This window comes from Kogia breviceps, chromosome 7 (genome assembly GCF_026419965.1).
Source record: "Kogia breviceps isolate mKogBre1 chromosome 7, mKogBre1 haplotype 1, whole genome shotgun sequence".
NCBI classification, from domain to species: Eukaryota; Metazoa; Chordata; class Mammalia; order Artiodactyla; family Physeteridae; genus Kogia; species Kogia breviceps.
In genome coordinates this window covers 71,420,487-71,445,968 of record NC_081316.1, presented here as the reverse complement: position 1 = coordinate 71,445,968, position 25,482 = coordinate 71,420,487, and the positions used below count along the sequence as shown (strand labels likewise).

Sequence of the window (25,482 nt, the reverse complement as noted above, 5' to 3'; positions counted from 1 at the left end):
ATGTCCCTTGACCTGATCTTAGAGCATGAATAACAAATATTTTTAAAAATCCATTAGAAGTCTCTTAAGTAATCATTTGGGAAAGTAAAGTTCATTTGAATTCTGAAAGTTACTAAGATTTTATTGTAAATACTGAAACTAATGAAGAAGAAAAGGATATAAGCTTATTTCTGTTATTTTAACCAACAGACTGACTTAGAAGAGTAGGAGAATATTGTTAAAGAGTATAAAGAAAAAAATTTGATACGTATCCTTGCCACCAGCTTTCTTAGTGTAATGAGTTATTAGATAGTGGTGTTTAACAATATAGGTGTCCATGTTCAACTTTTCTCCAGTGATTATTTGTAGTGATTATTTGGAAACTTTGCTCAGCTTTGGAGTAGAAAGGATGAGAAAGAGATTAAATTATATACATTTAAGAACCAAATAAATGTCTGTTTTGTTTTTTCTCTTGATAAGTGTTGGAATATTATTTTTGTCTTTCCTACTGATTTCTAAATCCTTCTGGCTACTCTCTTGCTACAATAATTTTATGACTCATAAGAGAAATATTTGTGTGAAAGATTAAGATGCTAATTCTTTAAAAATGATATCCATAGACTACCATATATAGGCAGCATCAGTGAAATGAAAAAAATCATGCAATGATAGAGTTTTCCAAATTAATATTTTCTTTTGATGTCAGTAAGGTAAAGAGGATAAAACTATAGGTTAAAATTTTACCAAAAGGTCATTGCTTTATTTCAACATGTCTGAAGTCTAAATGAACTTATAGAAAGTTAATCTTTTATAAATTTACATACTGAAACTCTATAAGCTATTAAGTTAAAATCTAAAACACTCAAGTTACACTGAAGAAAATTTGAAGAGTTGCATATTAGAAAGTTCTCTGAACTTATACTTGGCATTTTCCTCTAGGAAGTTCATCTAGCTATAACAGACAAAGAGACAGATGATTTTTAACAGTCGTATTATTCACCTTGAGACAATTGAATTGTTCTCTTTCCGCGTCATTCATTCAACAAATATCAAATGCTCTACTTTGTACTAGACATTGTAATGGCCACTCAGATTACGGAGTCAAGGTAAAACAATTTTTTTCCCATACAAGTATAACAATAAATGTTATGGGAGACATGGCACCAAGTGCTGAGAAAGTGGAGGAGGAGCAAGTGAATCAGTGGTCAGGAGAGTAGAGCAGACATCTTTAAGGAGCCAGAGGTTCGTTCATTCCCTCAACAAAAATTGAATATTTAATATGTGCAGGACACGATTTTAAATCATGAGAGTACAGAATAGAAGCAAGTGCACAATGTGTCAGATAGTTACAAATGGAAAGAGAAAAGAAAAGTAAACCAGTTAAGGGCCAGAGAGTGACTGACTTGGGGGATGGAGGAGGGAAATGATCATTTTAGATAGTTTCTCCAGTGTAGGCCTCTATAATTTATGATTTTTGAGCAAAGATCTGAATGAACTGAGAGCCATGAAGATATCTGGGGAAAAGGGGAGGAATGTTCCATGCATAACACAACAGCTAATTCAGAGTTGCTGAGGCACATTTGAGGAACAGTAAGAAGGCCATTGCAACTGGAACAGAGTCACTGAAAGGTAGCACGGAAGCCCTATTATATAGGGACTTGTAGGTTTTGAACAGAGGAGTGATACGATCTGAGTAAGTTTTTTAAATGTGGGGAGATTAGTTAGGGGGCAATTGCAATAACTCAGGGGAAACAGTGAACCAAGGTGGTGGAAGGGAAGTGGTGAGAAGTGGTTGAATTTAGAACCTGAATTTTAGTAGATGAGTGGGAATTAAGTTTACGGAAGAAAAGGGAAGATAAAGGTAGCATTATGTGAGAGATTACTGAGCCTGACACCCCCAGCACCATATAAGTAGTGATGGAATGGTGGGGAGATGAGACTGAAGACATCTAAAGAAGGCCTTTGTGTGATCAACTAAGAAGTTTGAGCTTTATCCTGAAAAATTTGGGAACCCATTAAAAATGAATCCTCTCTAGGGTTCTTCCCCTATCTAAGGGAAAACCTTCTATGGGTTCCCTATTTTTGTTATTCAGTCATTTCCTCTTTGAGGTCCAGGTTTATTTTCTCATAAACCTATCTCAATATTATACAGAAGTTTTCATAAGTGGAATATATTGTTAGAACAAAATGGCAAAACTTCCAGGAAAGAGTAGGGAATGACTTTTTTTTACAAGTACCTACTATAAGCCCTTCCCTTTGTCAAGCACTTTCTCCTTTAATCCTTTCAACAATTAATTGAGAAGATCTTTATCTATTTTCTAGATAAAGAAAGTGAGCATCAAGCAGATTAGAAACTTGCCCAAGGTTAGAAGGCTAATAATTATAAATACTGGATTCAGGATTTGAAACCAGGTCTGTCTGAATCTAAACCTTTCACAGTTTTCTTTAAAGTGTGCTGTCTCTAGAGTTTAATTTAATTTCATTTATAATGCATCAAAGATGATTGGTTTTTGTTTTTTTAACCAAGTAACACATCAAATGGTACTTTTGCTATACTGGTAAAATTTGGGTTAGTGGTAGGTAGTTCTATCAAAGAGTTTTAAAGTAAGCATTGTTAGTTTTCCGTATTCTAAATCAGTGGTTCTCAATTTGTAATGTGTAAAGGCATTGCCTGGGGATTTTTTTTCAATGCAGATTCTGATTCCATAGGTCAGGGGTGGGGCATAAAATTCTGCATTTCTAACAGATTGGCAGGAGGTTCTATAATGCTGGTTCATGGACTACACAGATAGAAGACTCTAGAATGGTAAACTTAAAACCATAGAAATGTTATTAAAGATTCACTTTGTTATTCCTTCTTTTATTAATATTTCTATTTTCAGTTGGGAAAAAACCTTTACTAAGTGCCTAATACAAATGGATGACTCCATCATTTCATACAAGAGCTCATTTAATATAAAAATGCTGCAAAATGTTACCAACTTATAAAAAAAGTCTGTCATCTATAAAAGCACAAACCAAGGATCGGAGAGACTGACTTGACCAAGATCAATCAATCATTCTTTTCACAGATAAGTTCTGAATCATTTCAGCTCAACAAACTTCATTTGTAATTGGTGGTAGTGCTAAGCTCTACGGATATAAAGACAAAAAAAATCAAGGTGATTCCTTCAAGACTTAGAGCTTGATGGGGAGAAATGTCAGGATGTAGGCAAATGAGTAGAGTTCAGTGAGGCAACTGCTAAAACGGGACATGAGCACAGTGCTTGGGGACACAGTATATGCTAATGAGTAAAATACAGATAAGTAGCATTGCCAGAATTCCAATCTAAGCCTGCAGATGTATGGGCCAGAGTTTCATCCTACACTGCATTGTGATCTACAGGGGGTTTGGACTCATCAGTATGTTCTAGTAGTTGGGCAGAAGAATCTTCTAGCTAACATATGACATAGGAGAACACCTGAACTTGAGGAGGGGGAAAAATGGCGTGGCTACCACTCTTGCATTTATTTGCCTGAAGCAGATTTTCATCAGTATATTTATAATCTTTTTAGTTTCCAGCCTCTAGGCCAGTACACAAAAATGACAAAACCTGAGCTCATAACTTAGAGCTGCACACTTTAAATCAGTTTTCACCCTGAGAATAAAACTGTTACTTTGGAAACCAGAAAAGAAATCATTTTTTTTTTAACCAAACCTTGATTTTATAAAACTTTTTCTTCAACAAATGCATTTATACACGCTTGTCCCGTGTTATGCTTATTGAAGCCACAAAAAAATTAGTGACAGTGATATTATAGTGTTTATTTTACATGACAACCTTTTCCATTGAGTCTACCTAAAAATTTTAGTAGTGTGGACAGAATTTTATTAAGGATTGTTTAGGACTTATGAGGTCAAGCATATGAATTTCAGATGTTAATGTTTATGAAAGACTGCCTTGGAAACAAAACTGCAGAAGAGTCAGGGGTGCATATATTTTAGTTCTCAAATACTTTAAAAACCACACGTCTGCAAGATGAAAGAATCACAGTCTAACCTGGTGGTAGTTTCTGATGAATGATGCCATCCTTGTCCTGAGCAACCTTGCAAAATTGAACATACCCACTCAAAAAAAGGGAAACTCTTTTTCTGTATTCTAGGGCAGAATGATAAATTCTGAATTAAACTCAGTGTAAAAGAACAAACACAAGACAATCTTCAGTGAGCATCCAAGAAATCAAAAACAAGTGCAACTTCAGTTCACAGGTGGGGAGGACTCTTACTGGTGGGATAGGAATTGAGAAAAGCTTTGCAAAGATATAGCATGAAAATGGAGTAGAATTTCAGTGGGTAAAAATAGTGGAGGCTAGGAGGAGACAGGCTGGGGAGTGTGTGCATTGGGGATATATGTGGAGGTGAAAAGTGCATGACCCTGCTAAGTACTGGAAAGACAGGCCATGCAGCAGGACGACTAACTGAATGTATTACTAAATTACTAATGTGATAAGATCATCTTACCAAAGAGAGAGCACCTGGTGCAATAGTAGAGGAAACTACTGTTATATGTAAGCAAAGCCCTCTTGAGGAAGGGGCATTCACATTGGGGAGGGACAAGTAAGGCATTAGCTAAGCAAGGACGGCAGGGAGGAAGGTGCCTGCAGGGTGGTCCTGGAGAGAGGAGAGGAAGAAGAGTTTGAAGGACTGAAAGAAGACTGGTTGAGGAGGGGTATGAATGGTAGTGGTGATGCTTTCAGAACCTGTGCAGTGTGCTATGTAATGCCTGACAACAGAGGACCTTGAATAACCGAATTAAGATTTGAGAATTTTTCCTGTGGGCTTTAGGGAGCCCTGAGTCATAGAGCTACTTCCCCAGAGAAGGTGTGAGGCAAGATGCTCTTAAGGTGCATATAATGTTTAATGTTGCAGTTGATTAAAACCATTTGGTAGGCTACTGCTGAAGTTTAGTCATGGAAATACGAAAGTCTACAGTAAAGTTTGATTTGAGGAACAGGGGCAATTGTATTATTTTAAAAGTAAAGTCAACTCAAAATATGAGGACGGGGGCTTCCCTGGTGGCGCAGCGGTTGAGAATCTGCCTGCTAATGCAGGGGACATGGGTTCGAGCCCTTGGTCTGGGAAGATCCCACATGCCATGGAACAACTAGGCCCGTGAGCCACAGCTACTGAGCCTGCACGTCTGGAGCCTGTGCTCCGCAACAAGGGAGGCCGCGATAGTGAGAGGCCCGCGCACCGTGATGAAGAGCGGCCCCCGCTTGCCACAACTAGAGAAAGCCCTTGCACAGAAACGAAGACCCAACAGAGCAAAAATAAATAAATAAATGAATAAACTCCTACCCCCAACATCTTTAAAAAAAAAAAAAAATATATATATATATATATATATATATATGGACACGTTTTGTGAAGTGTTGGTGTCCAGTTGGTGGAGAAGAAAGACTAGTGTTGACTCTGTGAGAAGCATTAAAGATGTAGGAGCCATCTATATGAATATGACTGAAGCAATGGGATTTCATGACAGTTCTAGGAAAAGACATTTTAAAAAACACTACTTTTCATTAATGTTTTTCGTATTTGCAGTGTAGTACTTAAGAGCATGAGTTCTGGAGAGCTAGTATTATCTGGGTTTGAATCCAGGCTTTGCCAGTTACTAGTCTGAGCTAAGTGATTTGAGGCAACTTTTCTGTGCTTTAGATTCCTCATCTATAAAGTGGGAATAATAATAGGAACTATGCCATGGGACTGTTAAATGAGTTAATTTGCTTGCAAAAAACTTAGAACAATGCCTTACGTATAATAATACAGTTTGTGATTCATCATAAGTGTAAGAGACCAGAATTTCAAAACAAATTCGTCAAAATTAGATTCCTTTGAAAGATGTATTGCATCTACTTCTCTAGCTACTCCCCTTACATTCTAAGGAAACTACTTCTTGATAGCCCTATACTTTGAACCACTCATAGGGGTGTGTTTAGTAAACTTTCAGTGTCCTGGGTGACTTCTTTATTCCTGAATTTTGGGGCAGCTGAGAGGGAGAGGTTGTTCATCTTACTTGTGGCATAATCAAGACTTTCTGGCTTGATTAGACATTGCAAATGGTTTGTTAGTCATTACTAATGCAAGAAGGTCCTTAGGCAAGAGCAGGAAGTTGATGTTGAGTCACCTTCAGTATTATGACATAGAGTATTTTATTTGTTTTCAAAATATTGCAGGAAGTTAGCATTTGTTATAGTAGTTACCATTCAACCAGTAGTAGTAAATCCTACATAAAAATTTATTTCCCCCAAGGGTAATTCTAATTTATGAATTACTTTAATTATAGCCTACCACTCTCTCTTGCTTGTCCTAATTCAAATTTCTCACCCTCTTTACATCTTATTAAAATGATGACCTCTTTCTCTTTACCTTCTTGATCCAGGGCTTATTTTTTACCTCCTTTTTCCAAAAAGACTTTGTGGTGATTAGGCATGATAGCCCAGCCTTGGAAAACTCCCATATCTTCCCCATGTCAAAGGGCCTACCTCTAGTGTATGTAAGCATAATCTGGGATGAAAATGTTTATTGCCCACTCTCATATGTTTAGAGGTTGTCCATGAGTTTGGAGAAATTGTTATTATCCTTTAGTATTGGTGGTCCCCTTTAGGTATAACCCATCCAACTATTTACTGGTTAAAATGCTGAGAGGTTTTCTGATCAAGTCTGGATCATAAAAACAAAGTGAATCACCATACCTCATTCCTTGCTTATTCTACCCCCTTCATAGGGCCTCGCTGTTTCCCCTGACTGGAATGCTCATGCCCCAGATCACCACATGCTGGCTTGCATTGTGTTCAAGTCTCAGCTTTAAGGTCACTTTCTCAGTTTGGCCCTTCTTAGCCCACATTTTTAAAAGACCATTTCCAGGTTTTTGTTTTTGTTGTTTTGTTTGTTTTTGTTTTGTTTTTGCTCTCATGCTGGTTTGATTTTTGTTGTTTTTTTGGCACTCATTTTGTTTTTTGGTTTTTTTTTTCACTGCACTTATTGTTAGACAATAATACATATCTGTCTGTCTTCCTGGCTAGAACATAAATTCTATGAAACAGGAACTGTTATGCTTATCTCTCTATGTCCAGGGGTCTAGATTTGTACCTGAATATAGTAGGGGCTCAATAAATACTTAACTGAATAAAAGAATTTGCTATATCCCTGTGCCTTCAATTTAAGTGATACCAAATAATGGAGAAATTGAACATACATGGAGAGGATGAAACAGGATATCTTTCTCTTACAAGCATAAATAAAGAATTTTAATTGAATTTTGTTTTGATTATATTAATGTCAGCCAACATGTAAATTCCTGCCCTTTCTGAGTAGTAGGCATTCTACTCGACAGTAAAATAGAAAAATGCAAAATTATACACTCCTGTGTTAGGTATTTCACAGTCTAGCCTGGAAGAAAATGCATATAAACAAATAATACTGTGTGATAAGTTTTATGGCATTAGGTAATAAAGAAAATATTTTGCCAGCACAGAGAGAGGACTCTTCATTTGAATTGAGAAAGTGAAGAGTTCTCAGCTAAAAATGGTTTAAAGCTAAGTTACGAGTAGTAGTTCCCATGGATCACATCAGTTTACTTGCCTCCAGAGTCCTACTCTTCATTTCCATCTGGTCATTAGAGGACAAACAAGATAATGTATTTTGGTCTACTTCTCCATGATAATTGCTTGAGCCATTACAGTGTTTTAAAAAAAGAAGCATCGCCCTTTTTATGACTTTATTTATCCTGATAGATGTTGAGCCATTTGCCTCATCTTATTCTAGCAGATGTGGCTATGTGCCATTCTCAGACATGTAGTGCTTGATAGTTTGGCCTCTGAACTGCCCATGATGCCTAACAGTGAATAATTATACTTTTATACAAGTTACATAAATTCAAGAAACAGTTCTATACCAGCCAAAGAATTCTAAGTAGCTATTTTTAGGTCAGTGTTCGTAAAAAGTATGTTCCTTGGACCAGCAGCATCAGCATCATCTGGGAATTTTCAGGCCCAACCCCAAACCTACTGAGTCAGAAATTCTAGGGATGGGGCTCAGCTTATATTTATCTTAAGTGAATAAAATATTGCTACTTCTGTTTGCTTCATTTTATATACTCCTTCTTGGAGAAGTTAGAATATTTATGACACTAAAATCAAGATGTAAATTGAACTCAAAGGTATTCTACATTTATTTTGATCTGTCCCTGTAGTCTCCTCTTATTATAAATCTAGTTTTGTGAGAAGCCTGGATTTCCCCTTAGACTTACTGACCTTACTCCATTCCAACGCTAGCCCAAACAGATGCTTGCATCAAACTTTCAGTAGCCTGTGCAGCTTGATGATTCTGGAAATATATCACTCTTGCTTTCTCACCTTCTTATGGTTATTCGGCAGTTAGCTTGTTTAACCATGACAGAGAAACTCAGGTCACCAAATTTCTTCTAAAGAGAGAGCATTTAGCTGAAAATTCTTTTTGTGGGTGAATAAAGCCTAGATCGATTGTTGTTTATTTAGTTCACATTTAAGATTGAAGATTTGTTTTCAGTTTTCTTTTTTCTAGTACTAAGAATTCAATTGTGCTGCAAAGCTGTTTAAAGGTAATCTTTCCTCCTCTACTCTTTTGCCTTTATCAGTAGTAGCTTTCTTTTTTTATAAACAGGACATCCTATTTTAGACCATCTCTTTACACACAACGTTGAATTTTTATCCAATGTTAAATGAACAACATAAGTGAATATAAAAGCATTCTTTTGTGTTTAATATGTATATCTGGTATCAATTTGAGTGCTTATAAAATTAATTATATAGTAATTATTCTATTTCATATGTACATTATTTAATTCTTTAATTAGAAATATGATGAGAAAATAGGCAGAAATCACTACACTCTTTATTTGTGTACCGGGCTTGTCTCTCCTTTTTATCCTCATGTCTAAAATTAGTTAGAGCTTTGTTTTTGATTGTTTGCAAATTTAATGTATGGAAACACCTGCATAAGTTTTGGGGAATGTATTTATATCTTTGGGAAGCAGAGTGTTGTGTGGTTTAAAAGCAGAAGCTCTGAAGTCAGACGGCCTGGGTTTAAATCTTTACCTTAGGGAAGTTTACTTTATTGTTTACCTTGGGCAAGTGATCTGTCTGAATGTAACTGTGTTTCATCTGTATGATATGGATAAGAACATGGTGTGTGATGGTAGTAATGGAGCTAGTTAGTGGTAGAGGTGCTGCTGCCATTGCTGCCCCCCAGGGGTTATGCATTGCACTATTATTTATAACAGCAAAAAAAAATTAGAAACAACTCTGATATGTAACGCTGGGAAAACGGATAAATGAATTCTAATATATCTGTGCAGTAAGATCTGTGAAGCCATTAAAAAGAATGAGAGAGACTTATGTGTTGTGTTAAGAAAAGATGTCTATAATATATATTAAGTGAATACAGCAAGTATGGTTCAGGTAGAGCATGACATCAGTGGTTATGCATGTGTGTTACAAAATGTGCACAAGAAAAAAATCCAGAACATATCACAAAACTAAAGTTGTTCAGTTTTTCCCCCAGGGAATAGATTACAAGAAACTTTCACTTTTCCATTATGCATTTCTACAAATCTTAAACATTTTTTTAAAATTTCAAATGAACTGTAAAAGTATGAATAAAAGGTTTAAGGTGCAAAAAACACCGGATTAATAACATAATTCACATATTCTGTTTATAAGCTTATTAATTGAAAAAAAGTTGTTTTGGGTTTTTCCATAACACCTTGTGCCATATTTAATTATTTTTTTTCCATTTTTACTTAATCTAATGTTAGTGAAATTTTGTCTTATGTAAAGGATATTTCAGGAAAATATTTTTAAAAATCTATTTAGAGTCTCTTTAACACAGTGTCCCATTGAAATTTTAATTTTTAGAGAAGTTATGAATCACTATGTCAAGAATCAGATTGGAATGACAATGAAGCCTTTATTAGGCCACGACATTAAAAGTATATATTGCTTTACTGCCTTCAATACCAGTATTACATAAATACATGTATCAGAAACTTCACAGAAATTACATGACAACTCTTGTAGCTAAGAAAGTGATTCTGAGGTGTACATTTGTCTTGCCTTTTTATTTTATTTTTTTATTTTTAAAAATTTTTTTATTTTTTCCTCTGTACGCGGGCCTCTCACTGTTGTGGCCTCTCCCGTTGCGGAGCACAGGCTCCGGACGCGCAGGCTCAGCGGCCATGGCTCACGGGCCCAGCCGCTCCGCGGCACGTGGGATCCTCCCGGACCGGGGCACGAACCCGTGTCGCCCGCATCGGCAGGCGGACTCTCAACCACTGCGCCACCAGGGAAGCCCTTGCCTTTTTATTTTTAATTTTTGGCTGCGTTGTGTCTTTGCTGCTGCGCGTGGGCTTTCTCTAGTTGTGGTGAGTGGGGCTACTCTTTGTTGTGGTGCATGGGCTTCTCATTGCGGTGGCTTCTTTTGTTGTGGAGCACAGGCTCTAGGCACACGGGCTTCAGTAGTTGTGGCACGTGGGCTCAATAGTTTTGGCTCGCAGGTTCTAGAGTGCAGGCTCAGCAGTTGTGTCCCATGGGCTTAATTGCTCCACGGCATGTGGGATCTTCCCAGACCAGGGCTCGAACCCCCGTCCCATGCATTGGCAGGCAGATTCTTAACCACTGAGACACCAGGGAAGCCCACCTTTTTAAATTTATAAACCTGCCCTTAAAGGAGATGCATATCTGGGAAACTGAACTGTCTTTATGCAGTTTAGCCTTCATGTACATAAAATATGCCGTTGATTTTACTGGGGGAGGAATTCCATCCAAAAGTGTTGCCTACAGCTATGAGTTAAGAGTGTCTATACAGTGTGAAGCTTTTATTTTTAAAAATCACAGATAGGGCATGTATATGAATTATAAATATATAAATATGATTTTGTATTAAAAGTTTTGTAGTTTATGACAAAATCTGGTTCTGTGGTAGGCTAATGAGTACAGTCCCTGTGAAGGAATGTTTGTGGCTCATGTCAGTGTGTGAATGCATAGACAATTTGAAGGTTTTGATATATTTGTGATATTTATCTTCTGTATACATTTTACGGGAAAACCCAAATGAACTTTTTGGCCAGCCCCATATATGTACTATATGATTTTAAGCTTGTTTATAGAAAGTTCAAAGTATTAGAAGGCAGGATATTCATTCTTCCATTAAATAGCTAGCGAGCAATTACTCAGATACTGGACACGAGTTAAAAGATAAGTGGCCTGGTCATTGTCAGGAAGGCAGACATGTAAGCAAGTAAATACAGCTCTATCTGTTAAAATGTTAATACAGAGTAGAAGAGGAAGTTAATGATTTTATGTGGGGTAATCAGGGAAGGCTGAATCAAGGAGGTGACATCTGAGCTTTCTCTTTTAAGGTGAATAAGAGTTTATAAGAGATGGGGCAGAAGGCTGCCTGTGATAACACGAATAGTGCATACAAGGAGATGTCATGATTTTGTGGAAACTTGGGGAGTAGAGTGAGGGTTGGGTGTGTGAAGAAGACTTATTAAGAAATGAGTCCAGCTGGCATTTTCCTTTTGATGGTAGAGAGCAAGGGAAACGTTTTTAAAGTCAGTGAGTAACATATAAATGTTGATTGGGTAGTATTTTAAGAAGAAAACCCTGGTGGCTGTTTGCTAGGAGACACTGGAATGAGGAGAGGAAACAAGAAGTCCGACACCAAGGAACAAAGGTCTGTAGTGGTTAAGAAAAAGAACTGAAAATTATTGATGGTTGAATTCTTAGAGACACTGCAACAGATCAGTCAGAGTGTAAGTATGGAGTGGGTGGAGCAGAAAGGGAAAGTGGATTTGTATCCAAGATACTGTTCTTGGTTCTAACGCAGACAACAAAGGTAGAGTGATATTGTTTAAAAAAAAAAAAAAAAAGTAGGGAATCCATTTACTCAGGAGGCAGGTTTGGAGGCTATAATGAGGTCTGTTAGGGCCATTGGGTTGATGCTTCCAAAGGCATCCAGTGACTTCTGTTGACTTGTTCATCATCATGATATCTTAGGAAGTTAGAATTTTAATGACTTGTTTTTCAGAAGCATTTTATAATTGAGCCATCTTCGCAATTAAAGTCAGTAACAAACCCTTAATATTCAGTTCTGGAGGTTCTGTCTTCCTAGTGCGGAAATAGAACCCAAAGTGGCACTGAAGGCTGCTGAGAAAAGTGGTTTGTTTGATTTACATGTGTTAAACAAGTCTGCTTCCCATTCACTTTTTAGTAAACACAGGATTTCTGCAGCAAAGTTCAACTCTGGACATGGTTAGCATTGTGTGCAGAATTCAATATTCAGGACTGGAGAAGGGTCTTCCCCCTGTGGCCTGTCTAGGAGTACAGAACACTCCAGTTCCACATGCCTGCATTCCCTAACAGGATTTTGACCCCATCAAAGTAGATCTTTGATAATACTTATAGTAGCAAATTGGTCCGTTCCTAATACAAATGAAACTGGCCTAGAATTAGGGCCTTGGGTCCCATGGCCCTGTGTGAGCGGTCTGTTTAACCAAAGTTACTCTTTCAGCAATACTCTTAAGGCTGTGTTGGACTGCCAGTATAGAAAGAAGGAACTTGTCCCATTTTTGCACAGGAAACATACTTAGTCTCTGATCTTGGATGTGGGAGGTGAATAAAAAGAAGTGTTGTTATGAGAAAAATGGCTCAGGAATTAGGCTGCTAAGTTTATCATCTCTGACACTAGCTTTGTGATGTACCGACTAAACCACTCTGTGCCTCAGTTTCCCCATTAGAATGGAGATAGTACTACTACTTATGTCCTTGGTCATTGTAAGGATTAAACGAGTTAATGTACCTAACATACTTAGCACAGTGACTGGCACACAGTTAGCAGTCAATTCGTATTGGTCCACAGATGAAAAATTTTAGGCATTTACTCAGACTCTCCCAGTTTACCTTTGCCTTTCCTGATTCCTAGTGGGAGTAGGAAGTGGAAGTGGGGGAGTGGGAGAGACAAGGAGGAAATATGCTTGAATTTAGTGGTTTATACTGGGCCTCTCTTTTCATTGCTATTACCTCTTAAAAGCAACTGTCTAGCCTCCCTACCCTCATAAAGATAGAATAATCTTCTTATACTTTCTATATTCTTTAGCCCTATCTCCCAGGTATTACTTCTTCACTCTGTAGCTTTGAAATTTTTACCTTTTCTCTTTTTCTTCCTGAGAAATTTGTCTTCTAGCAGTTTTGGTGTTTACTCTGCCCCCTTCCCAAGTCTCTGACAAACTTAAACTTCTAGCCACAATCCCCACCTCCTAGCAACTTCCAGGCTGCTTAAGAATAAGCTTTTTTGAACCATGTTTTCTCTATTATAGTTTTCTTGGTGTGAGTCAGTCACATAAATAATGGAAATAAATGGTACTTGGCAGGCTTAGCTAAACTGTGCTTTATATTAAGCAGAATGTTTATGATACTGTAGGTACTCTGAGAACACTTGCATATATTCCTTATTAAAGAAACTTTTGGGGGTCTCTAGGAAGGTACTGTCCCAAAACTGACTGGATTGGGGGATGGTCCCTGAGCTGCAGCACTCCATGTCATATACTAACACTAATAACAGTTATTTGGGTCATGACTTACAGAGCATTTTCCAAAAATCTGACCTTTTTTACATCTGTGTCTTTGGAGGTGTAGATTTTATTATTCGGTAATTTCCTTTTAGTGGAGAAGAATCAAGTATATGGGTTTACCTTTCTTCTCTGAACACATTGTTAATTCTGCATTAATGAGTTGTTTTATGTCAGGATGTGTTTTCTTTTTAAATTAGCACCCCTCCCACTTTTTTTTTTTTTTTTTTTTTTTTAGATGCACCAAGTTAAAAACCAACCGTGATTTTTTTTTTTTTTTTCTGTATTTATAGGTCCTCTTCCTGATGGATGGGAACAAGCCATGACTCAGGATGGAGAAATATACTATATAAACCATAAGAACAAGACCACCTCTTGGCTAGACCCCAGGCTTGACCCTCGTTTTGGTAAAGGTTCATCTCAAAATCTTTTTAGATATTTTTGATTACTGTTTTTTGGTGTGTGAATTTGGGAAGGTACATTTAAATTAAATTGCTCTGCTTTATAATTTTAAAAAATGACTGCCCATCCAACTTACCCAAGTACTGTTTTTATACCTTTCACTTTAAACTTGAGAAATTCAGGTCTAAATCAGCTTTTTAGCTTGGACTTCTTGGGAAGGGGTTGGAGGAATGTTGTGGTGGTTTACTAACCAGACTCACTGTTCCTTTCACATTTTGGGGAAACACAGTGATCGTGTTTAAAATGATCTTTCTAGCTACAGAAATAATCAGTCTGTCGCTTCATCTAAAACCTGGGATATCAACTTTTGTCAGTAACGTGGTGTCTGCTTATGCTTAAGAGAGCAATGAGTACCATCCTGTGCCTGGGTATTATAATGTTTTCTATCCTAAGTGGGGGTGGGTACCCCTGTCACCCTAGAGGTAGACCTATGAAAGCCTTTTTTTCCTTTCTCTTCGCTTCTGCCCCTCCCTTTTTTAAGTAAAGGGGTTTTTTTCTTTGTTTTTCATTTAGGAAACAAATCCCAAAAAAGCCGTATTTCCCTCCAAATCAAATGACAAAAATCACCATTTGCACAAAGAAATACTCCCCTCCCAAATGTGCATATTTTGATAATGGTATACAAGCTCTTTAGGGCCTTTTTACCATATTTTTTCACTGTTTTCAGTTTCTTCAGTTGGGTTTCTGAGACATTTTTCCAAAGCCATGGAAAAATGTATTTAAAAAGGAGCAGATCATTGTGGTTTTAAAGCTTTCGTCTTGGACTGGATGCAGCTAAATGAAAACAATGTGCAGATCACTGAGTAGGTCAGACTGAGGGAACTCGGAACCTTTGAAGCTTTACAGGGGTTGACCTAACAACAACTGTGGGGCCCTTATGGGAAAGAGGAATTAACTCTGTGAATGCCATCAAAACACAGTCCTGGGGGAAAAAGAGAAAGAAAAACTCTACCCAGAGCTAGTTGGGTAAAATAACTTCCCGTCAGGAACGTTCTGAGCAGTTCTCCTATATCTGTATGTATACCTTTTTAAAACCCCAACATTTGGGTTTGCTCCAGGCTCACTGATTGGTCAACTTTATGAACTGATTGAATCCCCTATTCAAATAAAGTCAAAGGTGGGATCAGGGCAGAGACTGTCGTTTTGACAGATATCCGGTTTGGCTTAAATGCTAGCCTTTTGAGTTTCAAGACCTATTTGAGTGTTAAAAAAGTAATGTGGCATGTTAATAATTTGCAACTTCAGATTCTATTTAATGCTTGAATAAGCCCTTGTGGTTGAAACAGGAAACCAACTAAGGTAGAGAATTTAATAAATGTTGCCATTTGTATGGACTAGAATGATAACAGACATGTTTCCTTAAATCATCTTTAATGAAATGAATTCTGCTTGTCCATGTTTTGGAAATTTTAAAAAATGGTACTGTGGGATTTTTTTCCCTCTACACGAGATTATGAAAAATGATTAACTCTTAGCTAACTGTAGAAATCAGCAATTGGAACAAAGCTTTTTTTTTTTAATAAGTATTTTCAGTTAATAAAAAGTGAAATAAAACAACTTGGCTGTGAGCTTAAGTAGATTCATTAATTACACACACAGCTGGGTCTTTTGTTTTAAATGGGAGAAAGTACCAAAAAAAAATAATGATAATCTCCCTCCCACCTTCAACACATATGTACACACAGCGTACAGTTAGCTATGCCAAGAAAAGTTTTCATAAAATACTCTTACTGCGTTTAGTTTCCCTTTTTGGGCCCACTGTGTATGTGTATTCCAGACAGGCTTGACAACATGCCAAAGCTTTTTATTTTGTGGCCCGACTTTTAATCTGTTCCAGATCTTTTCAGTCAGAGAGCTCAAGTGTAACTGAAGGGGAGCAGGAAAGGGAAAAAAAAAAAGTGTGGGTTTCTCTGATCCAGAGTGACAGCAAATAGAGACAAGCTGTTAGCTGCTGAATTTGAAGGAGTTTTCCTTGAAATCTGAAGTTCTATGGTGGATTGCATTTTATCTGCCAAAAAAATATAGACTATCCCCTTTCTGACCCTTTGAACCATGGCAGACACCAACAAATGATAGGTTATTGCTTTCATGGTTGTGAAATTTGTTTTCCTATATTCCCCAAATCTATATGAAAGTATTTACCATTTTTTACCTTAAGTCAAGTTGACCTGTCTTTTGACATTTTAGAGTAGAAGATACACCTTACATCTGATAAGCTTGACTTTATCACTCACCTCCTTCAAACACCAGCCTCTTTAATATTTCTTTTCTTTATCAGATGCTTTAGAATAATTATATTTAGAATAATTCACATCCCACATGAAGTTAATAAATTATACATGTAATATAAATTCAGGAAATTAAGTAATTAGTTATTCATTGTTTCTTTTTATCTGATTTTTCATTCTTTAACATTTAAAAACTATCTTTAAAAAATTTTTATTGAAGTTTTTATTTTACGTTGACTTACAATATTAGTTTCAGGTGTATAGCAGTGATTCAATATTTTTAAAGTTTATTATACTCCATTTAAAGTTATTATATGATAATGACTATTTCCCTGTGCTGTACAATGTATTCTTGTTTATTTGTTTTATACATAGTAGTTTGTATCTCTTAATCCCATACCCTTATCTTGCCCCTCCCTAAAAACTATATATGGTTGACATTTATATTATTTTACAGCATTGATTAGTAATTTGTAACAAATCATGAAGTGATATCCAGTGCCAATAAGAATTAGCTGATATTTACTGACTTCGAAAAAAGGAGGGCTTTTGTTTGTCTTTAAGGAATCATATTAGGAATGTTTTTACACTGTATTAAAGAAAGTTGATGCTTGAGTATTATGCAGGTCATTAAATTATTACTTATTAACACTCTTTTTCCTAGATATTTTATACTTGCAAACATGAAGAGTCTCAGGTTTAAATATTTTCTTGTATGTTGTAAAATTATTTACTGTTTTACATAATAATAGCCATTTGAATATTTTCCAGTAAAAGCCCTAATGAAAACACACACAAAAATTATAATTCCTGTTTTTCAGAATGAAAAATCTATTCCAGAATACTAATGGTCAATGAACTGATCTTTTATGTAATGTTGTTGTCCCTGTTTATATAAAAGGACATAATAAGTAGTGTTAGAATCTGTGTTTCTGGAAATAAGTGCTGATGGGACCACTGGGATTAAAAACACGTTTGGTGTAAATAAAATAACTGGAACTAGAGATTTGGATTAAAAGGTGTATCTTTTGAGACTTAAAGGAGGTAATAAACAACCTAGTTGGCCAAATTCGTAATATCCTTTATAATTACTATCAACAGTTCTTTCTGTGCATAGAAATTCTGTGCATGGAAATGTCACAGCTAATTAAAACCTAGGTGTTGATTTTGGTCCTTGGTTTCATAGTTTCCCAAAACTTGATATTAAGTCAAAAGCCAAAAGTTGTTCAGTACATCTTTCTTATCAAAGTTAAATATTTTGCATCAATAATTAAAGGTCTGTTAAATTTTTTAACTGTTTAGACATTCATTAACCTTTTTCCTTGAAGACTAAATATTTCTGATAGCTGTTACTGGTAATATTTTACTTTTGAAGAAAATGTACCTAAATGTACCTAAGTCTGTTCTAGTAGAGGTAGGAAAAAACACTAAAGGTTGTAGAAACTTAAATCTGTTAACTCCATTAATGGAGTCTTGGGTAGCTAGAATACCAACATCAAATCATTTGAATTTTATTGAAGCAAGTCTCTTTATATTCATGCATTAAAAACAAGTTCTTTGTTTTTTTGTTTTGTTTTCCTTACCCTCTTTTAAATCTTGCCTGGTGATCCTAAAATGTCAGTATTTGGTTGTGAATTATATTATTAACTACTTAGGGTAGGGAGGAAAAGATGTTTCAGTGTTTTAGGTAAATAGAGCTGTTGCTAACTAAAACTTCTTAAAACAAATAAACCTCATAAAATTTGGCCCTGAAAAGGAATTTGTAATTTTTCTAATCAACATTTCTCAAAGGAGGAGGGAGGGTGTATCCTGGGCACTGAAGAACATTCAACATCCCTGACTGTTGCCCACTAAATGCCATAGTGCCACCCAGTCCTTGTGACTCCCCAAGCCACCAACATATATTTTTAAAAAAATACTGGTAGAGGTAGGGATTTTGCCCCAAATCTGTTTCTCTGAGATCTAGGGAAATTGTGACTACCCACGGTTATATAGTTGAGTGACAGAACTAGAATCTGGACTTGATCTTTTGACACCCAGAATTTTAAAGAAATTTAGATTACATGCGGTTAGTCTTTGCAAAAGCACACCTAAGTCACCAATACTAACATGGAAATATCAGAGGGAGGAAGATGACAGTGGTTGAAGCCATTTACTTATATACTGTATTGTGACTTATCTTAAGGAAATTACCCAAAGGTGTAATGAGTTTCCAATTACAGAAGTGAAGCCATCTAGATGAATTATCATGCCTCACCTCTACCATATCCTTAAGAGATTACCTTCCAACCTCACCTTTGACCGTTCCCTTTCCCTTGACTAGGAGCTTACCGTGTTACAAGCAGTCCATTCTATTTAAGGAAGGTTCTAATGACCAGAAAATATGTGTCCCTTTATTACTCAGAAATTTACTTCCCTTCAAATTTGTGAATACATTTCTAATCTCAGGGTGTTGTTCTCTTTTAACTGTGGTTTCTCCAGTATTTTTATGCATTTAGAGTTCTGAGTTTTTTACCAGTTTACTTCCCTTCTCTGGAATGCCTCTTTATATGTGATACTCAATGTAGTTTTTAAATGCACATTATCCAGTGAGAAAAATAGTTAGGACATTGCTCTGACCTGACATTGTATATGCCCTCCAAAAATCCATTAGAAGAAGTTAGCTAGCATTCTCTTTTCTACATGTGAATTCAAATGAATTAAATTGTGTCGTAGAAAAATTTACCTAGTCAATTGGGAATCAAGAGACCCAAGTTCTTCTGGTATCAACAGTGTAACCAACTCATTCAGAAAGATACCTGACTTCTCTTGACTTAATTGGACTCATATACTAGATGCTTTTAAGAATATTTCCAGTCCTTAATTAATTTAATACAATATGCTAGGTTATGAATTCTTCAGTGACTGCTTTGGATCCTTGCTTAAGGTTACTTCTCAATAGCTTTATGGATTTGAGTGCACTGAGGTTTCAGAGATACTTTTGAACTATTAATTGCACCACTTAAGTTTAGCTTTTGGCCCTCTGGTCACAGCTGGGAATTACTTTTGAAGAGGAGACCAGGAAATCTTTCAGCCTTTAAAGATAAGCCTTATCACATGGTGGGTATGCCCAGGCAAACAAATCTGATGGGGGATGGGCAGCGCTAGATGGAATAGTTAAGTTTTGTCCACGCTATCAAGCTCTGACACATAAAGGAGTTTAAACTTCCTTAAAGATGATGCATTTTTAGTATGCTTTGTTTCTAAAATTTAGAACTCTCATAAAGTTACCATGTTAGGAAGCCTGATGTAAGCTGATTTGAAGTATAATTCTAGGCCATGTGCTTAGTGAAGTCCTATTTAAAACATACTGTTGGAGATTGTTACTAATTGTTGCCCTCACTACATTTTTTTCTTTTTACTTAAAAAACAAACACTAGCCGAAATGAACATTTTAATATGTAAGGTTATAGAATATCAAAATTAGTTCAATATTTGAGGTTTGCAGTTTTAGTTTTTTAGTTTTTTTTTTTTATGTTACAGTCAGGAGGATGGTGTCAAAATAGTTTATCAATCATGGTAAGCAGTCTCCTACTTGCCAAGGGTGAATAGACATACGTTAATGAAGTTAAATTAATATGTAGTTTCTACTTGATGATGGTTCAATGATACAAATAATTATACAGTGAAGAAATATTTTTCTTTGTTTACATAATGAGTTTTTCATATGGAATTTTAAAACTTAAAGTCACTGTATGATAATTTAAATTAATGGTTTATTTGTGTTACTAAAGCCCCTCACATCAAACACAAGAAAACTTAATTCATTTTTAAAAGAAAACTATGTTTCAAGTTGTATTTGTATCAACTCTGCATTAATAGCAAGTATCTTATAAAATGTGCTGGAGAAGAGAGCCATTTGGTGATGTCATGTTTTGTGACAACCCAGAGACTCAGTCATAAGAAACAGAAAAAGAGATTATAGACTTCTTGAGGGAAAAGTCAAATAGATTTCTGCTGAAATAAATTGGAATGATTTAGAAGAGGAGTAGTTCATATTCTTTGCTTTGTTTTATAGTCATGTTGTTCTGCTACCCTCGTTGCTGAGGTCGCTTCAGAACTCATTCTGGACTTGCTTCAGCTTGGAGATTCTCCTGTGTATTACTAATAGCATCCTGCTACCTAGGGATAGAAACTATTTGAGTATTTATTTACTCATTCAACAGATGAATGCCAGTTATGTACCAGGTATATGCTAGCAGGCGGGCAGGGGGTTGTCAGCTACAAAATAAATAATTATTACAAAATGTGTTAAGTACAATAAGGGATAATAAATAAGGTGCTGTGAGAGACATGAAAAGGTAAGAAGCCAGTCGAGCTCTACACTATATAAAAGGGCCAGTTTTTGTGCTTATCAGTCAGAACTCAGATTCATCTCTTCTAAATTATAAATTCCCCTAGTGAAAGAGGATTAATAGTAATACATTATATGTAATTAGGAATAAAGCTATTAATGGAACTGTTTACTCATTAATCTAATGAATTCATGATGGCAGGTAGATTTTAAAATGTTATTCCCCTTCTCTTTAGACTAATAGTTTCATTATCTGTACTTTCTCTCCAAACTAGCCTTTAAACTTTATTTTCATAGTAGAGGGAAAAAACACAGTTACATCCTGGGGACAGAGAATGGAAGGCTAGTAAGACCGCTTTCTCCCTTCTCCTCCTCACCTCATTTAGCAACTCCTATGTCCTGCCCCAAACTACTTAATGAGGTGATGAGGAGAAAATGTTCTGTTGAATATATTTTAAGCTCCATCCTCAATTGTATTGTTTGAAAAATACCATTATAATAAATTTTCATGCCAGACTTTTGATAGGTGGTTGAAGGAAGACAGTGTCGAATTGACCTAAAAAAAGATGTTATTGATATTTTTGAACAGTTTAAAGATTAAAATACTTTAACCCAGATTGGGGGGCCTAGAGGTTGATGTTTGGTAAGGGAGAGAAGTATGTGGGAGGGAGAGATTATTTTGCCTATGGTAAGACCTGGGGTAGAGTTTTAGAGGAGGTTAACTGTAACCACATCATACAAAGCAAAACCACAATGAGATGCCACTTTATTCTCAGTAAGATGGCTAAAATGAAAGACAGGCATTAACAAGTGTTGACCAGAATATGGAGTAGTTGGATCCCTCATACATTGCTAATGTGATTGAAAAGTGATGCAGCCACTTTAGAAAACAGTTGGCAGTTCCTCCAAAAGTTAAACATATAGTTACCGTATGACCTAGCAATTCCATTCCTAGATATATATTGCCCAAAAAAGGAAACCATACGTCCACACAAAAACCTGCACATTTGAATGTTTGTAGCCACATGATTCATAATAACCAAAAAGTGAAAATAACACAGATATCCATCAGTTGATTAACAGACTAACAAAATGTAGTATATCTGTACAATGGAATATTATTTGGCAATAAAAAGGAATAAAATGCTGATACATACAGTAATATGGATGAATCTGGAAAACATATTAAGTGAAACAAGCCAGTCACAAAATTGATTCTATATACATACATGACATGTTCAGAATAGGCAAATCCAAAGAAACAGAAAGTAGATTAATGGTTACCAGGGACTGGGGGGAGGGGCAATAGGACGTTTACTGCTAAAGGATACAGGGTTTCTTTTGGGGATGATGAAAGTATTCTGAAATTTCTATGAATATATTAAAATTACTAAAGGGGTGAAATATCTCAGTATAACTTTTTTTAAAGAGTCATTCCTGGGCATGGTGTTATCATTTAGGTATAGCTTAATTGAGTGTTGGTAAATGTCTTTTGCATATTGATAATAAAAAGGTATATTCAGTCATGAGATTAGGACCCTGGCCTTTTGCTCCTTTTGTAAGGACAGATTTTCAGTGTGACTCAAATAGTAAGTTTCACTGAAAAAAAAAAAAAATTATTTTATATTTAAATACATAAATTATTGTGCCAGTTAGTAGCAACTTTTTATAGACAATTCAATCCCCTAGGTCGTATTGAAAGACTTAGCTAGCAGTAGGTGTTTTGTGTTTTGTTTTTACTGTTTTAAGACTGACAGAGTTGACCTGTTAGTTTGTGTTTTTAGAACACAAATGCTTTTAGAAAAGCATTCATTTCTTTTAATAAGCCTACAATTTTACAGTCTTAAGTACCCTTGTAGGTATGGGAAAAACCTAAAATTTGTTTCTAAATGTTATAAACAAACTAATATAGCCATTCTAACATGTAACCATGTAATATCTGAAACTTGATAAAATATTAGACAAAGTAAGAAAGTGCTTTCTTGTGTTGTGCGAGATTTGATGTGTTATTGTTTTAAAAGTTCAAAATAATTTTCTAATTTTAAACTTACACTCAATATGGTTACTAGGATTGAATTTATTATCTCAAAGTCTACGATTGATTACCACATCTGTAGTACTTTGTAATATTTCAAGGTTGAAGATACAAATTATGCAAATCTAAAATTTGTCTGAAGTTTGAAAATTCAGATGTTTAGAATAAAATCTGGAAAGAACCCATGGTGATGACCTCCTTTGTTTTTGAGAAGGTGGTCTCTTATTTTTCAGTAATTGCTGAGTGTATGATTTGCTACCATAAAGCTGTCAGGACTGATTGGTTTAGAAAAACTTGAAACAGTTACTATTTCATAGTTCAGGCAGCAGACACTGAATTTAAAATATAGCATTTAAAAAAAATATTGTCATATTTTAGGGATTTGTTTTCTCCTTTACCTTTTAGAAATTTTGTTAAAACTGGGAACATTGGGATTTTGGTAGTTGGTCATGGAGGGGAAGAAGGTGGTAATGCAGTTCTTTTCTTTTTTAGCTGCCCTTCCCCCTTCCCCCAGGAAACAAAGGCTGTTTTGTTTCTTGCCTGCTTGTGAGGTCTCTGCTGCACCCCATGTGGGTGCACTGCTCTGTGCTTTGTTGAAATGCTTGAGATAGTCAGAAGGTAAAGAACAGGGTGCTTCTGAAGAGAAGATATCCCAGCTTCAGTAGATAAACACGGTTGTTTGAATTGGTCATTTAAGTGAGCTCTTGTAGCACTGCTTATATCCATAGGTAACAGCATTTAGGTAAACACAACCAAAAGTGCTCACCATTATTAGCCTGAGAGACTATTTCTATTGCATATTTTGTGCAAATTTATGTTTAATTCTGTGGAGTTCTTACTCCATCTTTTGATACCCTATTTTTCCCTTTCTCTGGTTTTTAACAGTCAGCTAAGCTTAGATTTGAAAAAGACCTTCCCAACCAATTGAGTGTGCCATCAGCAGTGGTCACTGTCATTAATGATTACTGCTAATGGTATCTAATTCTGAGAAACTGGTGGGAAGCAGAGGATATTTACCTGTTTATTTTCGTGCAATACTGTTATTGTCCAATTAGTTTTCACAAGGAATAAGTACTTACATTAACTTGTTAAATGCTATATTAATAAAAATACAGTATGGAAAGCTCAAGATCTTTTTAAAAAATGTTTCTTAATGAAATAATTAACATTGTATAGCTCTATAATCTGTTTTGAAATCAATCATATTTTATCATTTCAGCTCTTACTAGTGGGTTATTTCCTAGCAGTTTAAAAAAATTTTTAATTTATTTAACTGCTTAGAATGGAAAACATTTTTTCCCCAGTAGTTGTTTGCACTAGGCCTTGGTTTGTGAGATATTCACCATATGTGATAGATACTCAGATCAGTCCCCCAATTCATATTTAACTCATATGATTGAACCTGACATAGCGCAATGTAAGAAAACATCTCTCTGGGAAAATAAATATGTTGAGCACCCTATGGAAATGCCACGAACATGTTCACCAAAAGAGAAGGATCCCTAGGGAGGTTAAGCTAAGGCTCACACTCCCCCACCTGTTTTGTTCTGTTTAGATCTTACAGGAAAGATAAATATGCATATCTTTATGAATCATAGAATACTTAGAAACAGTGAGTGGCATGGTGAAGTGGAAGGACGGGGGAGGGAAGGTATGGGAATTCAAGCCAAGATGATTATCTGCGGGACTGGTAATCTTAAAGTTTAGAAAGAACTATTCGGAAAAGGGAGGAGGCTAACATTTTTGGAGCATCTGTTGTATTCCAGGACTATAATAGATGCTTTACATATTACTTACAAGCCCCACAATGATCCAAAAGGGTGATGTTAATGTCTGCAGGTATAGCTGAGGAAACTGAGGATTAGATGAACTACGAACTGGTGTGCCCAACTCTAATCATGGTTTGTTTGACTCTAAAGGCCATATTTTTAATATCATACTATGAGGCCTGTCAGTTGTGCATCTAATACTGTTGGTGACAGGAAGGTATAAGCAGTTGTATTAAATGAGGTTATTGATTGGTAAATCTTAGCCATTAAAATTTTTTGGCTTTTTTTCTATCCATTCCCCTGTAAAATACTAAGTATAAACCATAATTATTAAGGTTTTGGCTATTTATTCTTTGTAAAGACATTTTATAAATATGATTTTTATTTATTTTTTTGGCCATAAAAGAGATTAGTAAGGCTTTGAACAGTATGAAGCAGCGAGTCATGGTTTTTTTTGACATCCCTTCTCTGCTATGCCAGACAAAACATTTAAAAGAGATAACCAGAAAGACTTAACTGGGATCATAAATTTTTTTAAAATCTCTGTGTTGGTCAGAAAACAAAACCACACAAAGCAGTGAGCAAGGGCAGGGTGAGGGACCAGTCAACCAGTCAGGATATCAGGAACTCAAAGTGTTAAGAACAAAGAAAGAGATACATGAAACACTCTCAATGGTGAAAGCCAGGTGAGCAGCCGGCTGCCCCTGACCTGGTACAAAAGCAAGGATTGACCACATGTCAAGTCACAAATTTCAAGAATCAGTATATAGACCACATTCTTTTAACCACAAAGCAATAAAATTAGATCGCAATAATAAAAAGTTAGCTTCAAAAAAAATATGGCGGGGGAGACAAGATAGCGGAAGAGTAAGGTGCGGAGATCACCTTCCTCGCCAGATACATCAGAAATACATCTACACGTGGAACTGCTCCTATAGAACACCCACCAAACGCTGGCAGAAGACCTCAGACCTTCCAAAAGGCAAGAAACTCCCCAAGTACCTGGGTAGGACAAAAGAAAAAAGAATAA

General features: G+C 36.0%; 1 protein-coding gene across 12 annotated transcripts in view; it reads left to right on the top strand.

Annotated features, from left to right (window-relative positions):
- YAP1 (Yes1 associated transcriptional regulator) overlaps positions 1-25,482 on the top strand; it is a 115,055-nt gene that overhangs the window by 56,486 nt on the left and 33,087 nt on the right. For 4 of the 12 annotated variants that reach the window (XM_059069896.2, XM_059069903.2, XM_059069898.2 and 1 more), the window contains exon 4: positions 13,919-14,038. The exons of 4 other annotated variants lie outside the window; for them this stretch is intronic. In XM_059069896.2, the coding sequence (XP_058925879.1) occupies positions 13,919-14,038 (120 nt within the window). The remainder of the gene's footprint in view (positions 1-13,918; positions 14,039-25,482) is intronic. 4 more of the 12 variants (XM_059069904.2, XM_059069900.2, XM_059069902.2 and 1 more) reach the window with 1 other exon arrangement.